Source organism: Crocuta crocuta, unplaced genomic scaffold (assembly GCF_008692635.1).
Source record: "Crocuta crocuta isolate KB4526 unplaced genomic scaffold, BGI_CrCroc_1.0 scaffold113, whole genome shotgun sequence".
NCBI classification, from domain to species: Eukaryota; Metazoa; Chordata; class Mammalia; order Carnivora; family Hyaenidae; genus Crocuta; species Crocuta crocuta.
In genome coordinates this window covers 4,668,358-4,683,838 of record NW_027530368.1, presented here as the reverse complement: position 1 = coordinate 4,683,838, position 15,481 = coordinate 4,668,358, and the positions used below count along the sequence as shown (strand labels likewise).

Below are 15,481 nucleotides of genomic sequence, written 5' to 3'. Positions count from 1 at the left end.
AAGCTACATTCCATCAGTACTGGCGTTTGTCCCTAGCATGTCCAACCTGAGAAGAGAGGCAAGGGAGTTGGGGGTAATTGCAATTAGGGCTGTGACACTTCACAACACCAGAGCACCGCCAATCACATAACACAAATTTTACAGAAGCTGAAATGTAACTTAGGAAATTTAATTATTTCCTCAAAGTTTCCTCAAACCTACCATAGGAATGGCTATTAGGATTCAAATTCATCTCTGGCTGACTCCAGAGACCATATACAGATATTCTTTGTTCTCTTTCATATTAAATATGGTTAGTAATTTTTATATAGTAGGGGCCAAATGCCATAAACTCAAATGGAAAAAATTAGTTCCTAGTCCACCAAAGCCCTTAACCTATTTCCCCAAAATGGCACAAAACATTAAAATCCTATATATCAATCCTCCAAGGAACTCACACTAATTGTGGCTATCAACAGATGGTAGGAAGTATTTTTTTTACCTTTCCTAAATATGATGCTATGATTAACAGTAAAGCTTCTGACGGGGGCACCTGGGTGGCAGTTGGTTAAGCATCTGACTTCAGCTCAGGTCATGATCTCACAGTTCATGGGATGGAGCCCCACGTTGGGCTCTGTGCAGACAGCTCAGAGCCTGGAGCCTGCTTCAGATTCTGTGTCTCCCTCTCTCTCTGCTCCTCCCCCCCTCATGCTCTGTCCCTGTCTCTCAGAAAATAAACAAATGTTAACAACAACAAAACAGTAAAGCTTTTGAAACCAATACTCTTGGTTTTTGTTTTCTCATCTCATAGGGAAAAAAAACCCTTATAATTGGTAGGTGACATATGTACACGGCAGAACTTTTATCTTTTCACCTCTCAATATGTTTTACCACTTCCAAGTTATATTTTAATACATGGGTTTTCCTGACTTCTCAGGCTTATTCACTTTCTTCAGATTTTCCTACTTTCTTAGAAAAAATTTTCACTTCATGAAGATGACAGCTATATTGCAAAACACATTTAAACAGATCCCCAAATATGATGTGACTATGAACAGCTGAGATACAAGTGCAGTACATTCTATATTTTCCTACCCAAACTTGGAAGCCATGTGAATATTGTTAAGGTAGATTTCTGATTTAGAAAATAAATTCTGGGCAAAATGGTTGCAAGCTCTTATAGAAAATATCTGGATAGTAAGACTTTTTTTTTAATGTCTTTTTAAAAAATGTTTATTTATTTTTGAGAGAGAGAGAGACAGACAGACATACAGAGAGAACACCAGCAAGGGAGACACAGAATCCGAAGCAGGCTCCAGGCTCCGAGCTATCAGCAAAAAGCCTGACACGGGACTCAAACCCACAAGTCTCGAGATCATGACCAGAGCTGAAGCTGGACGCTCAACCGACTGAGCCACCCAGGTGCCCCAGGATAGTAAAACTTCATAGTGAGGAATAACCAGACAGTAGTTCCAATGGAAGCAGAAACAGTAACTAGAAAGTTTGACAATATATGGCATAACTGCAAACAGATGTATTTTTAAAAAACCCAGAAGGAACTGGCACAATAACTTATGGTCATGAACCTGACCTGAAGCTATTAAGAAATGATATAGTATCTATTTCATACATCTTGCTTATTAAAGAAAAATCTTCCTAAAATACAATGCATACTATCAAAAACTCTTAATGGCTCATTTTCTTCAAACTTTTTTTTCTTTAAGTAAACTCTATGACCAACACTGGGCTTGAACTCACAACCCCGAGATTGAGTCACATGCTCCAAGACTGAGCCAGCCAGGAGCCCCTGCTCGCTCATTTTCTAAGATACTCTTTTTTCTTTTTAACCCCCCTAAGGCATTCTTATACTGAAAGTACAGTAGTGTTTCTGTATTTATCTTTGGCAAACGACAGTCGTAACATAAAAGCAACACACTAAGATCTAAAATTGAGGAAACTTTAGCATATATTCCAGTGCATATATATTCTCCCACCATTCACCCCTGTATTTTTGAAGTGTGGTATCTCTGGCATTCAACTATTTTGAACCTTGAGTTATTACAGTGAAAGAGGTAAATCATTTATTTGAATTTATAATATATTTATAAGGTTCAATCTTCAAGCAGTATAATGTCAGAAGCTTCCCACTCTGCCCTCCGTTTGCCTCTCACTTCCTCCCTCCAAATAGGAAACTCTGTAGCAAGTTTTTTGTTTATCCCTGCTAGAAGACAGAGATACTCAACAAATGCATGCTCCTTTCTTTACAAATGAGCCTTTTCATCTAATTTCCCAGGGAAATCTTTCCATAATCAGTAATTATAGAGCTTCCTTATATTGTTCTAGAAGTACTGGTTATTAGTGTATATATATCCATATGTGTTTATGTATACATAGATATAGATATACACACACATATTGTTTTAAACAACAGCACATGATTACATTGCATGCAGAAATATGTCAAAGATTTCTTCCAGCTGTCACACTACATGCTTTCCCTCTACCCTACCCTTGCCTCTCATTTGATAAACTGCATTGTCCTTCCTTTATTCCACAAAACCTGAAAATTTCAAGTTCATGCAAGTTGGTACTCAGTAAATGATTGTTAAATGAAAGAATGATAAGACATTTTCAAGTACATTAATATATATATTTTTAAAGTTCCCACCAATTGGAGCATTTTATTTATTATTATTATTTTCAGTAATCTCTGCACCCAACGTGGGGCTTGAACTCACAACGCTGATATCAAAAGTTGTATGCTTTTCCAACTGAGCCAGCCAGGCAACCTAATGAGTTATTTTTTTAGATAAAATTATATGTATTTGCAGATAACAGAATTTTAGATTTTAAAAATTCACAAGAACCAAAAAAAAAAACAACCCAAAAAACCCCCCAAAACCAATGACACAAGAAACAATGGAAAATTACTACAAATAATAGAATTTAGTAAAATAACATGCTCTACAAAAATCAATTTGTAATAATCAACAGCTACGCATATTCATATATCTGAAGGAAACAGAAAATGGGATTAGTTTTAAATTATCATGAGAATATAAAACAGGGATCATGAATTAAATAAGTAAATGAGATTTTTAATATCTACCTTTGGTTGATAATTTAAACGTCTCTACTTTCTATATTCTGAAAACATTTTATCAGTACTTGGCATATGTGAGGTGCTAAATAAGTGCTGAATAAATGACCAAACAGGAAAAATATCCTCTTGTGAAGGTATTATCAGTGAAATGAGCAAATGGCAGATGAGAGAAAATTATTAAAACAAAAGGAGTACTTTTATTCTTTACTCTTAAAGACCACACATGCACTTTTTAACTGAGCTCACCCATTTGTTGAAAAAGGAGACAAAGCCATATCCTTTAGACTTTCCCGTTGCCATGTCTTTTACCACTCTGGCATCTCTGAAATCAGAAATAATCATAAGTTTAGGTTTACAAACTCTCTTCTGTATATCAAATGAGAATGTCATACACAACTCACTTTTATGTTTCATCTTCATTAAAATGAACCTTTAATACATATTTACCTTTTTAAATTCTATAACATCATGTATTAGCAAATGAGGCTTTATAAACATGCAAATCAATAACTTCTTAAATATATATGTATATACTGTACAAAAACTGCCTCCCATTTCAAAAAGTTTTTAAACTTTCAAATCTTAAGCATGGTAAAAGCAGCTATTCATATGAAATTGTTTAACCATTTATAGGGTTCACAGGCACATTAGATGAATGGCTTTCTTTAACCATGCAATTTATAATTTTCTATTTGATACCATATACTACCTAATCATTAAAAAATTAAAATAGAAAACTGGAAACTGAAAGAATGAAAGGCTGTATATTTCCTAAATTAATTAAATTATTTCATTTTCTCAGATCAATCGACACCCCCCTTTTGGACTATGGGTAAATTTTGAGAACTTGATGTTTCCAGAAATGCTAAATCATTGAAGAAAAACAGTAGACACACACTTTAGTTTTAAACTATATAAGAAAAGATTTTACACTGAATTTTAAATCAGCAATCATATAAGATTGATTGGAAACTACAAGATATAAAAGCAAAATTTTAAAAAGTCAGAAAGTAAAAAAGCACGCCAACATTTATCCACTGTGAACCGTAGCTTGTAGTTAGCCAGGGCAATTCTGTCCATTCTTCAGAGATACTCTGCAAAATAACCAGAGCCCTATTATTTGAGATTGAGTAAAAAAACCCAGCCATGATAGCTAAAACTCCATACCTCAAAAAATTGGACTCAAATTGTGCTTCACAGGCAATCTGCTTTTAAGTTAGCCAGGTATGTCACAATGCTTGTTCTCTCAGGACACATGAACAAAACAGGCACTTTCACAACAAAAACCCAAGTCAGAAAGCCATGCAATATAATTTTATATTAAAGTATACATAAGCATATTTCGATCAATTTAGAAGTGATTTATTAAATGTTGAGGGTCAAAATGACAAAGAGGTGGTGGTGAAAGGGAAAACTAAATGCAAGTCACTTCTCAATATGAAAAAATACTTAAATTATTGGTATGGTACACATGCATTTGATAGATGACTCACTTCTATACCAAAACTTGTTAAACTACCCTAAACTCAAGGAATAGAGTATAAACTACATAAAGCAGGGCACAAAAATACTGTATCTTTTATACTACATATTTTAATAGGCTACCACTTTACTGCACACCATCTATAAACTGAGCACTGCTGTAGGATCTCTACAGAGAATGCCTATCACAAGAACCTTTCAATATATATTTATCAATTTATCTCCTTTAACAAAAAAAGGAAATGATGCTACCAGTTGAAATTGGTTCTTTTAAATTTAGGAACGCTAACTCCTGGGGTAGCCTAAAACTTAAACATTATACATTATCTCAAATGAAAATTATAATCTATAAATCATAAAAGTTATGAGAGGACTTACCAAAAAATATATATATACACATCAATAATCATGGTTGATAAGAAAATCTAGACTATAATTATGATACCAACATATTTAACAAAAAGAAATTACTGATCCATGATTAAAGTCATGAAATTATTAAAATTTGAGTCATTTAAATGAAAAGCCTGGATTGTTAAATAATCTTTATCTAATCCCAAACTAAAATCCCCTGTTTTCACAAAAGCTACTTCAATCAAAGTCAAAGCATTTAATAAAATAGCTATTTGAATCTGTTAAAATGTTAGAAAAATTTTTTCTTCTTAAAGTTAAGTTTCAGGATATGTTAGCCTTGAAATATATTTAAGTCTTACTTATTTCTGAAAGGGTTCTCTAAGGAAGAAGCAGCAAAGATCTAGATCAGGGTTCTTTAATCCTTCTTTAATCCTTTTATGGTCCTGTGACTACTCTGAAAATAGGATAAAACTTACAAGATACTCCACACCAAAATGAAAACAAACACAAAATTTTGTATACAGAGATTTATAGAGCTTTTGAGAGGCCAAAGGTTAAGACCTTCCAGTCTAGATATTTGAAAGTAAGCTAACCATCATCAAAACCCTAAGGGAGATTAAAAGGAACAATCAAGAAATTAGAACTTTACTTATTTTCCAAATCCATTCTCACAAAGAAAAAAATGTCGCCTAACAGAAGAGTCCATTTATAAACCCTGATCTTCCAGCCATTCCTTGTTCACTGTTCATTTTCATCCTACGAATGAACTACAACTCTTCAAATGAAAACTCCCCAAATCTATCACCAATACTATTGGCATTTACTTTCCAGTCTCATCTTCTCATCTCTGCTGTTGGTCTGCTTCTCAAACCAAACCAAAGCTAACATTTCCTTTTTACTATTCTTCTAGCTAGAATAACAATAATAAAGCAACCAGAAATCCCAAAGTTCTGTTTTCTAAATTCAGCAAGTACCTATAAGTACTGTAATCAACTTATTCTTACTATATTATGGCACGCTTTTCAAAATACTGAAGTTCTCTTATGATGAATACTACCTTGAGTGAGCCATTTACAAAGGGCCTACACTGTATGATTAATAACAAATGCAAGCAAGACAGTGCTCCACAAAATACATAAAGGCATTATTATTAACAGTAACAACAACCACAAAAGGGTAGATACCTGGGTATTAACATTTAACAACTGCTTTTTAGGGTCAATTTTTAAGGTTTCTTTTTGTTAAAATATATTAACACAAAATGCATGGTATCATAGAAGTGCCCCAAATGTACAAATACCTTAGTCACAGCACAAGGTTACTAAAGATTATGACCAAGCTAGCAAGACACTTATATAAAAGAAACAATGTGTACAATAGCAAATTTGTCACGTAAGAGCTCATGCTAACTGAAAAAGGATTTTAAAATAATTAAAGACCAAAGATTTATTTATCAATGGGAAAAATAATCTTTGGTCATAAACTGCTTAAATAGTCTCTAAACGTAAGGAATTATACTCCAGTGTTAAAATTAACATCCAAAATTCATAACAGATTTTCAAATTACTTCTACATAAGATTGTTTCTAATTAAAATCAGTTTAAATTTATATTCTGTTACTTACGATATTCTTCCAAATGGTGCAAAAGCAGCTTTTATGTCTTCAGTTGTAATTTCAGGACTGAGATCACCAACAAAGACATGGAAATGATCTTATAAAAGGGAAGGAAGGGGAAGTGAAAAGAAAAATAAAATTTTAGAATATAAAATATACTAAAATCTATTTAATAAAGTAATCTTAATTTACAGATTATTGTAAAGTATAAGTAAAACACTATCCTATGTCTATACAAATCCTATCAATTTTACACATAATGAATCAAGGTCATAATATAGGAAAGATTCTCTTAAAGACTGTGATATATCTAACTGGAAACTGACAATTACATTTCTACTTACAGACAATGATTACACTGTCTACAACAATAATATAATAATATATAGTAAGTTTTGCAAAAAAATTTAATGACTTAATTACCATTTTAATAGTAATTATTTACATTTATCCAATTTACCACTATATTAAAGTTTTAAAAATAAAATAAAATAGTGGTACTGTGAGATATGTAGACTAGATTTGCCTCAGTTAAAGACAATATGCTGAAGCTAACTAAACTACATGATATACTTGGTTTAACCATATTTTGTGAAGAACAATCAAAGAAATACCTTGCATTGCAACAGTTTGATGTTAAAGTATTTGACAGTTTTCTCAAAAGCCAACAGTTTTGGTTGCCCAGACATTACACCATTCAGTTTATGTGAATCCATGTGCAAGTGAACTAAGACTGAAGGCAACAGAATGAAAACAGTAATCCCTTCACTTTATATCAGAGCCATTAAAAAAGCATTGGAGAGAATTAACGATCCCATATGTGAAGTTTTTTTTTTTTTTAAAGACAATGTTCAAAAAAAAAAAGAAACATAAAAATATAAAATAGTTGATCAACGCTTTAAAAGAAACACATACATCAACTTTGACAAAGTATATTTGGAAAGAAAAGTTACCCCCATTTGGCAGGCCTTAAGCAACATATTGGATTGCCATTTGGGAAACACAGTTTCAGGAGCAACTCAAGCAATCAGAAGATCTGGGTATGAAGCACAGATCATGACCTCAAGGAAGCAGGGTATCTTGCCCTTTAGTTGGTGAAAGTATTTCTAAGGCATCAGCTGCTACCAAGGGGGTCAGAGAGCTTGAAATAGCACCAAAGTAGTGAATAAGCCACACTTGGTCAACACTGGGAAGAAGGGGGAAAATTACTGCCTGAGAGACAAACAGAAATACGACCTCCTCCCTCCCACCTCCCCCCAATATCAAACAAAAAAACTTCAAGTGGTTAGTGAATACCCTTTCAAGAGATTTCATTTTATGTTTAAGAAGATACAATTACCTTGTGAACGCTGTGTGCTGACAACGGTACTACCTGATGACAAAGATTAGATTTGTTCTTAAATTTATTAACACAAACACATTCAATCATATCTTAGGATAACGATCAAAACATTACTGCAAACATGTATGATGTTTATATGCTTTACAATAAAACTACTGTGTACAATAAAAACAAACGTTCAAAGAGTATAAAATATACTTACTGCTTGTATCTTTCTTTTGACTGCTGGGGGTTGTTGCCCAATTCACTTTGACTTCCTAAAAAAAATTTTCTACATTTATACTCCATAACAATAAAGCTCAAAATCAGGTATTACAAGATTTGTATCTATAAACACATAGAAAGGTATATGTTGTAGATGAAACATTCAAGGGCTGGTCAAAGTTTCAATACTTATCTTTTAACCTACACTTACGCAAATGTTGGCAAATCCTAATCTTACGTACTTCTCTGTTAACATTCAACTAACCTTTCGTATCTAAAGTAACAATAAATTCTTTCCTTTTATTCTTCCCCATTAGTATCCAAAGTTCTAGATGTTTCATCCAAGCTTGTGTAATTCAACAAATATTTTAGTATTTACCATGTGTGAGGCACCATGAAGAATACCAACATAAACGTGTCCTCTAAAAGCTTAATCACATCTTTCAAATATTAAATGTGACCTTTTGCTATAAAGTGAATATACTACTTCTAAAAGATAAACAAAACTACATGCAACAAAAATTTTCAAGTCACATTCATTCATTCATTTTGAGAGAGAAGAAAAATAAGGAAAATAAGGAGAGAGAAAATCCCAAGCCAGCTCCATGCTCAGTACATAGCCCAATATAGGGCTTGATCCCACAACCCTAGGATCATAACCTGAGCCAAAATCAAGAGTCAGACACTCAACTGAGCCACCAAGACACCCCTCAAGTCACCTTCTTTAATTATGACAGCTTACCTTACCCATTATCTTCCGCCCATTCATAGCAGCTAGTGCTGCAGCTGCATGACGATGCTCATAAAACTCCACAAAACAATATGGATCATTTCCAGCTGTCTGTCGAAGAAACACAAAAGCCAAATTTAAGTTGTACACTCTCATTACCTTGGAATTATGTAAAGTTTTGTGTATCTCAATTACTAGGCTAAGGAGAACGAAGGGTCCATTCTACAAATAAACTTTCAGATAAGGAAGTAAACACTTAAAAATGAAATACAGTAATTTTATAAAACATTATCTTCTTCAGGGAACCTGGGTGGCTCAGCCTCTGACTTTGCCTCACATCATGATCTCACAGTTCATGAATTCAAGTCCCACATCCAGCTATCACTGACAGTGCAGAATCTGCTTCAGATCCTCTGCCTCTTTCCCTGCCCCCTCCTCCACATGAGCCCCCTCTCTTTCTCAAAAATAAACATTTTTTTTTTAGTGTTTATTTATTTTTGAGAAAGAGAGAGCAAACAAGAACAAAGCAGGGGAGGAGCAGAGAAAGGAGGAGATATAGAATCGGAAGCAGGCTCCAGGCTCCGAGCTGTCAGCACAGAGCCTAATGTGGGGCTCCAACTCATGAACGGCAAGATCATGACCTGAGCCGAAGTCGGATGCTTAACCAAGTGAACCACCCAGGCGCCCTATTCAAAAATAGACATTAAAAACAGAACAAAACAAAACAAAAAAAACCCCACAACATTTTCAACAGGTTATACTATACTACTACATTTAATTTAATTTTGTATTAATGATTAAGTGTTCTACTTATGGATGGATGAATGAATATATAAGCTAAACACACATTCCTCATCACATAATTATTTCTTTTACTACAGACATTAGTTAAGTTTGACTAGACTCTTATGCTTTCTCAGTGCTGACTTTTAATGATCTTTTCTCTCCCTTCCCTGTTATGTGTTACTCTTTTATTGCTATAAACATACATATATCCTTACTGCTTCTAATTTGCTAAGCGGAAAATCTCAGCCAACTTTATTAAACCTGTTCAGGCTCTGAAAACTGAAAAAGTTTTCTGGTAAATGAAGTTTTTAGAATAGGTTTTAGAATGTGGACCTTCTGGGGTGCCTGGGTGGCTTAGTCAGTTGAGTGTCTGACTTGATTCTGGCTCAGGTCATAATCCCAGGGTCACAGGATCAAGCCCTGCGTTGGGCTCTGTGCGGAGTTTAGAGCCCTTATGAGATTCCCTCTCCCTCTGCCCCTCTCCCCAGCTTGCATGCTCTCTCTCTCTCTCTGTGGAAAAAAAGGGGGGGAGGAGGGACACCTGGGTGGCTCAGTTTGTTAAGTGTCCAACTTTGGCTCAGGTCATGATCTCACCATTCCTGAGTTCGAGCCCCATATCGAGCTCTCTGCTGTCACCACGGGACCTGCTTTGGATCCTCTGTCGCCCTCTCTCTGCCCCTCCCCTGCTCGTTCTCCCCCCTCCCAAAATAAACTTTAAAAAAAAAAAAAAGAATATGACTTTCTGACATCAATTTTTTGCCTGCTTAGAAGTCTTTTAAACATTCTCCTCTTTTCTGCTGATGTTCCAAGTAGATGAGGACTGATAAGCTTGGATGCTTTATGGTAAAATAAAGCAGCAGAAAAAACACCTCATATTTTATACCTATCTGCAAAATATAAAATGACTTTTAAGAGTCCATTTTTTAATTCTTTCCATAATCTCTTAAGTATAATTGTTAAAACAGGAAACTAATTCAAAAGACTAGAATGACTGTAGAATAAAGAAATACACTATTTTGTTTCAAGCACAATTAATATTTTAAAAAGGTCATTGGCAAGGATTTTTAAGAATGTTAGAGTGAGGAAGAAACCACAAAACTAATAATATTGAGACGATCATTATTTTGTTTTAAAAATATTAGGGTGGCTCAGTTGGTTAAGTGTCCAACTCTTGGTTTCGGCTCAGGTCATGATCTTACAGTTTGTGATTTCAAGCTCCATATCGGGCTCTGTACTGACAGTGAGAAGCCTGCTTGAGATTCTCTCTCTCCCTCTCTCTCTCTGCCCCTCCACCCTGCATCTCTCTTCCTCTCAAAATAAATAAATAAAACTTAAAAAAAATAGTTCAAAAAAATCAGAGAATATAAAAATGTTTTAAAAATTGCATAATTCAAACTAATGCTACACTTAATGGTAACTGTATTACAAAAGTCAGTGCAGTCAGGCAACAGGATGTGATTAGAAAAAGCAGCTTACGCTTAAGTATAATCAATTGAAAAAGCATCTTCATTTTACTTAATCTGTACCCAGAAAAAACTGTACCTCTTACATAAAAAGAACCTAAGCACTCACACTATCAGCCTTTATACGCCAGAGACTATAACATTCATAAATATGAACACCAGTCCAGTAGCGTGAATAGACTGGAATTCATACCTTTTTTTTTTTTTTTTCAAATTTCTGAAAGAGAGAGACAGGGTGAGCGGGGGAGGGTCAGAGAGAGAGGGAGACACAGAATCTGAAACAGGCTCTAGGCTCTTAGCTGGCTGTCAGCACAGAGCCTGATGCGGGGCTTGAACCCACAAACTGTGAGATTATGACCTGAGCCAAAGTCAGATGTTTAACTAACTGAGCCACCCAGGTACCCTAGGAGAGAGAATCTTAAGCAGGCTCAACACTGAGCATGGAACCCAAAGTGGAACTTGATCCCACGACCCTGGGATCATGACCTGAGCCGAAATCAAGAGTTTGATGCTCAAGTAATGGAGCCAAACAGGTGCCCCAGACTTGTCTTTTTATGTATACTATGATTTAGGGTTAACAGCAATTACAGATCAACGAATTCAGTGTTTTTTTCTATATGTTATGATCTGATGGATGGGAACTGCCACCATGTAAGAAAACTTGAATCATCACATTTTAAAAGTTAAAAACACTTTCACAAAAAAAAAAACAAAAAAACCCACTTTCACAATCTATTATTTTTGACCCAATTTCCCAATGTAATTGGAGTAACTGAATTTTCAGACTAGCCAATCAACTGACACCACATATAAAACAATGCACATTAAAACAAGAGCCTACTAAAGTTGTCATCTGCTCAGGAAATGATTAGTTCTATTGTCTTCTTCCTTTATTTACTAATAAAACAAATTAAACTCACTGGCTAAAACTGATTCAAATACATTATAATTACTAGAAATTTAGACTATATGAGCTAATTTTTTTTCAGGTTTCATTTATTTAAGTAATCTCTACTCCCCATGTGGGGATTGAACTCAAAACCCCAAGACTAAGAGTTGTGTGCTCTTCCAACTGAGCCAGCCAGGTGCCCCCCCCCCCCCCGTTTTTTTTTTAAATGAATGATCTTGCAGCTTTTTGGGTTTTGGTTTATTTTTTAAGTAATCTGTACACCCAGTATGGGGCTCAGACTCACAACCCTGAGATCAAGAATTGCATGCTCTTCTGACTGAGCCAGCCAGGCACCTATGTATTAACTAATTTAAGAGTTCATGGAGGAGGGGTGCCTGGCTGGCTCAGTTGGGAGAATATGTGACTCCTGACCTTGGGGTTGTGAGTTCAAGAGCCATTAAGTGCTGGATGTAGAGAACACTTAAAAATATAAAAATAAAACTATCCTTAAAAAATAAAAACCTTCCTGGAAGTAATGGGTTTAAATTATGTATTAAAAAAGAAGAAAGCTGGGGTGCCTGGGTTGCTCAGTCGGTGGAGCGTCTGACCTCGGCTTAGCTCATAATCTCACTGTGAGTTCAAGCCCCGCATTGGGCTCTGTGCTGACAGCCACTTCAGATTCTGTCTCCTCCTCTCTCTCTGCCCCTCCCGTGCTTAATACCATGTGTGTGTCTCTCTCAAAAACAAACACTAAAAAATAAAAATAAAAAAGAAGAAAGTTAACTAAGTAAAATACCCTTACATCCATAATCATTTTGCAGTTTTTACAAGGTCCAATCTGGCTAAAGAGCTGGAGAATTAGAGCTTCTGTCACATCTCTGGAAAGGTTGCCGACATATCTGAAACACAAAGAAAAACAACTTACCATTTTAAGTTTGCTTTTTTTTTTTAAATCAGTCTCTAAAGTTGCTTACTGAAAAAGAAATTTGGGAAATAGGTAGATCTCTGCTTTAAACTACACTTTTGGGAAGAGCTTCTGAGTTTGTGAGAACTTCAAAATTTCTTTCAAAGCAGATGTATGACATGCTGCTTGCAAATACACTGACACCACTAGTAGAGAGAATCGTGTGTGTGTATGTGTGTGTGTGTGTTTAGTCAAGGTTTTGCAAATCAAACCTGTTCTTTGTTTCTAAGTTTGTAGGTTTACCTTAGAAAGACACACTTTATACCATCCAACCAATACTTTGGTTCACACAATGTATTTTTGAAAAATCATAGGTAAATCACTTATCACGGGTTGCACATGGTCACAAAGGGATGGAAATTTTCCAATAAATATTAGTAATCAGTGGAAGTATAGAGGGAGAAGGATTCCAGGAGACTTAACAGATAATATGCCTTGGTGACTAACAAACTTAATTAGTGTAAATGGTGTATTACAGGACCACATGACTGGCATAATCTTTTAAACGGTTTAAAGAAACTTTCAAAATTATTTTGAAATGAGATTTCTAGATATGTCATGACTTGGGAGGTTTATCACTTCTGAAATCAGAAGACAACCTCCCAACAAATGTAAGTTCTCATTTTTATGGACTTTCTCCCCAGAAAAATAAACATCCACACATGCCAGAAAGTATAGATTTTCTAATTCCTTCCTTCCACCTACTGGTTCCATAGACATGTATTTAGTCCTTACTTATGAAAGCATTGGAATAGGTTAAAATGGCAAAGGGAGAAGGGCTGCATCTTCAGAAACAATGAACAACATTCAAAGATCAAGTAATGATACTCAAAAATCAAGAGCAACATCTATACCAGCAACAGTTCTCCGGTATTAGAGGTTAATACATCAGGTCCTTATCTTTTTTTTTTTCTGAGAGAGAGAGAGACCGTGTGAGCAGGGGAGGGTCAGAGAGAGGGAGATACAGAATCTGAAGCAGGCTCTAGGCTCTGAGCTAGCTGTCAGTACAGAGCCAGACGTGGGACTCGAACCCACGAACTGTGAGATCAGACCTGAGCCAAAGTTGGACACTTAACCGACTGAGCCACCCAGGTGCCCCCATCAGGTCCTTATCTTGAATATCGGTAATTAAGCATTTATCCTGCCCTGAGTAGAAACTAGAGTATAGTATAATCTAATAGATCTAGTTGATGAAGGTAAAACTGTCATTTACAGAAAAACGCTGGTCAGTAAGTATAGAGGGAATTAAATTAGTAAACAATGTGTCAGCCCTACTGAAACGATTAATTCAGGCAGGAATCATTACTGGATGCGAAACCATTATATGAAAGGATGGTGTGAAAACAGGTTATTTGCAGGGTCCCAAAGTTATTACACAGATTACTTAACATTGCAAAGTGAAAACTCAACCCTAAAAGAGACAGCCTTGGCTGTTTCACCACTGTGGGCCAGAGATCAAACTTTAAATCATTTTATGGATGGACGAAACATTTGTGTGTACAATATAAAATACACAGCATCACGTATGAAGTATTCAAATAAATGTCTAACTTGAATCTAGTCAAGTTTAAATTTAGACCTAAGTTTATAAAATACAAATTCAGATGTGGAGTAGTATATAAGAAAACTTGTTCGATCTTTTATTATTTGAGAGAGAAAGAGTGCACACACACACAAGCATGGAAGAGGGGCAAAAGGAGAGAGAGAGAAATCTTAAGTGGAATCCATGCTCAGTGGTGAGCTCAATGCAGGGCTCTCATCCCATGGCCCTGGGATCATGACCTCTGCTGACATGACCTGAGTGGAAATCAAGAGTCAGACACTTAAACCAACGGAGTCTCCAGGCGCCCATTTAATCTTTTTTTTTTTTTTCCTTTAAATTGTCCTGGGGCGCCTGGGTGGCTCAGCTGGTTAAGCGTCTGGCTTTGGCTCTGGTCATGATCTTGTGGTTCATGGGTTCAAGCCCTGCATCGTGCTCTGGACAGCTAGCTCAGAGCCTGGAGCCTCCTTCAGATTCTGTCTCTCCCTCTCTCTCTGATCCTCCCCTGCTCACGCTGTCTCTCTCTCTCCCAGAAATATATAAAACAAATAAACAAAAAAAATTAAAAACAAATTTGTTCTGGGGTGCCCACTTGACTCAGTTACTTAAGCATCCTGAACTTTGGTTCAGGTCAAGATCTCATGGCTTGTGCCCTAAATGCACAGAGTCCGCTTCAGATCCTCTCCCTCCCTCCCTTCCTCCCTCTGTCTCTCTCTCCCCCCCTCCTCAACTCATGCATACATGCATGTTCTCTCTCAAAAAATAAACAATAATAAAATAATTAAAAAATTGTCCTAGGGGCATCTAGGTGGCTCAGTTAAGTGTTCAACTCTTGAAAATATATAAATAAATAGTCCTAAAAAAATTAAAAAGAGAGCCCTGTTCTTGATTTAAAGAAACTTGAGGGGTACCTGGATGACTCAGTCAGTTGAGCATCCAGACTCTTGATTTTGGCCCAGGTCATGATCTCAGGGTCATGGAACCAAGCCCATGTCTGGCTCCACACTGAGCATAGAGCCTACTTAAGATT

At 35.8% G+C, this 15,481-nt stretch overlaps 1 protein-coding gene across 12 annotated transcripts in view; it reads right to left on the bottom strand.

The window, feature by feature from the left end:
* The window catches only part of TIA1 (TIA1 cytotoxic granule associated RNA binding protein), a 33,193-nt gene that overhangs the window by 10,976 nt on the left and 6,736 nt on the right, over positions 1-15,481 (bottom strand). For 3 of the 12 annotated variants that reach the window (XR_013335668.1, XM_077766335.1, XM_077766336.1), the window contains exons 2-7: positions 12,750-12,846; positions 8,822-8,920; positions 8,078-8,132; positions 7,873-7,905; positions 6,543-6,630; positions 3,329-3,404 (exon numbers count right to left, since the gene is read on the bottom strand). Coding sequence is in view for 11 of the 12 variants with exons in the window: in XM_077766335.1 (XP_077622461.1) it covers positions 3,329-3,404; positions 6,543-6,630; positions 7,873-7,905; positions 8,078-8,132; positions 8,822-8,920; positions 12,750-12,846 (448 nt within the window). In the remaining variant the exon portion in view is untranslated. Of the gene's footprint in view, positions 1-3,328; positions 6,522-6,542; positions 6,631-7,872; positions 7,906-8,077; positions 8,133-8,821; positions 8,921-12,743; positions 12,847-15,481 lie in introns of those variants that run through there. The other 9 variants (XM_077766340.1, XM_077766333.1, XM_077766334.1 and 6 more) reach the window with 6 other exon arrangements.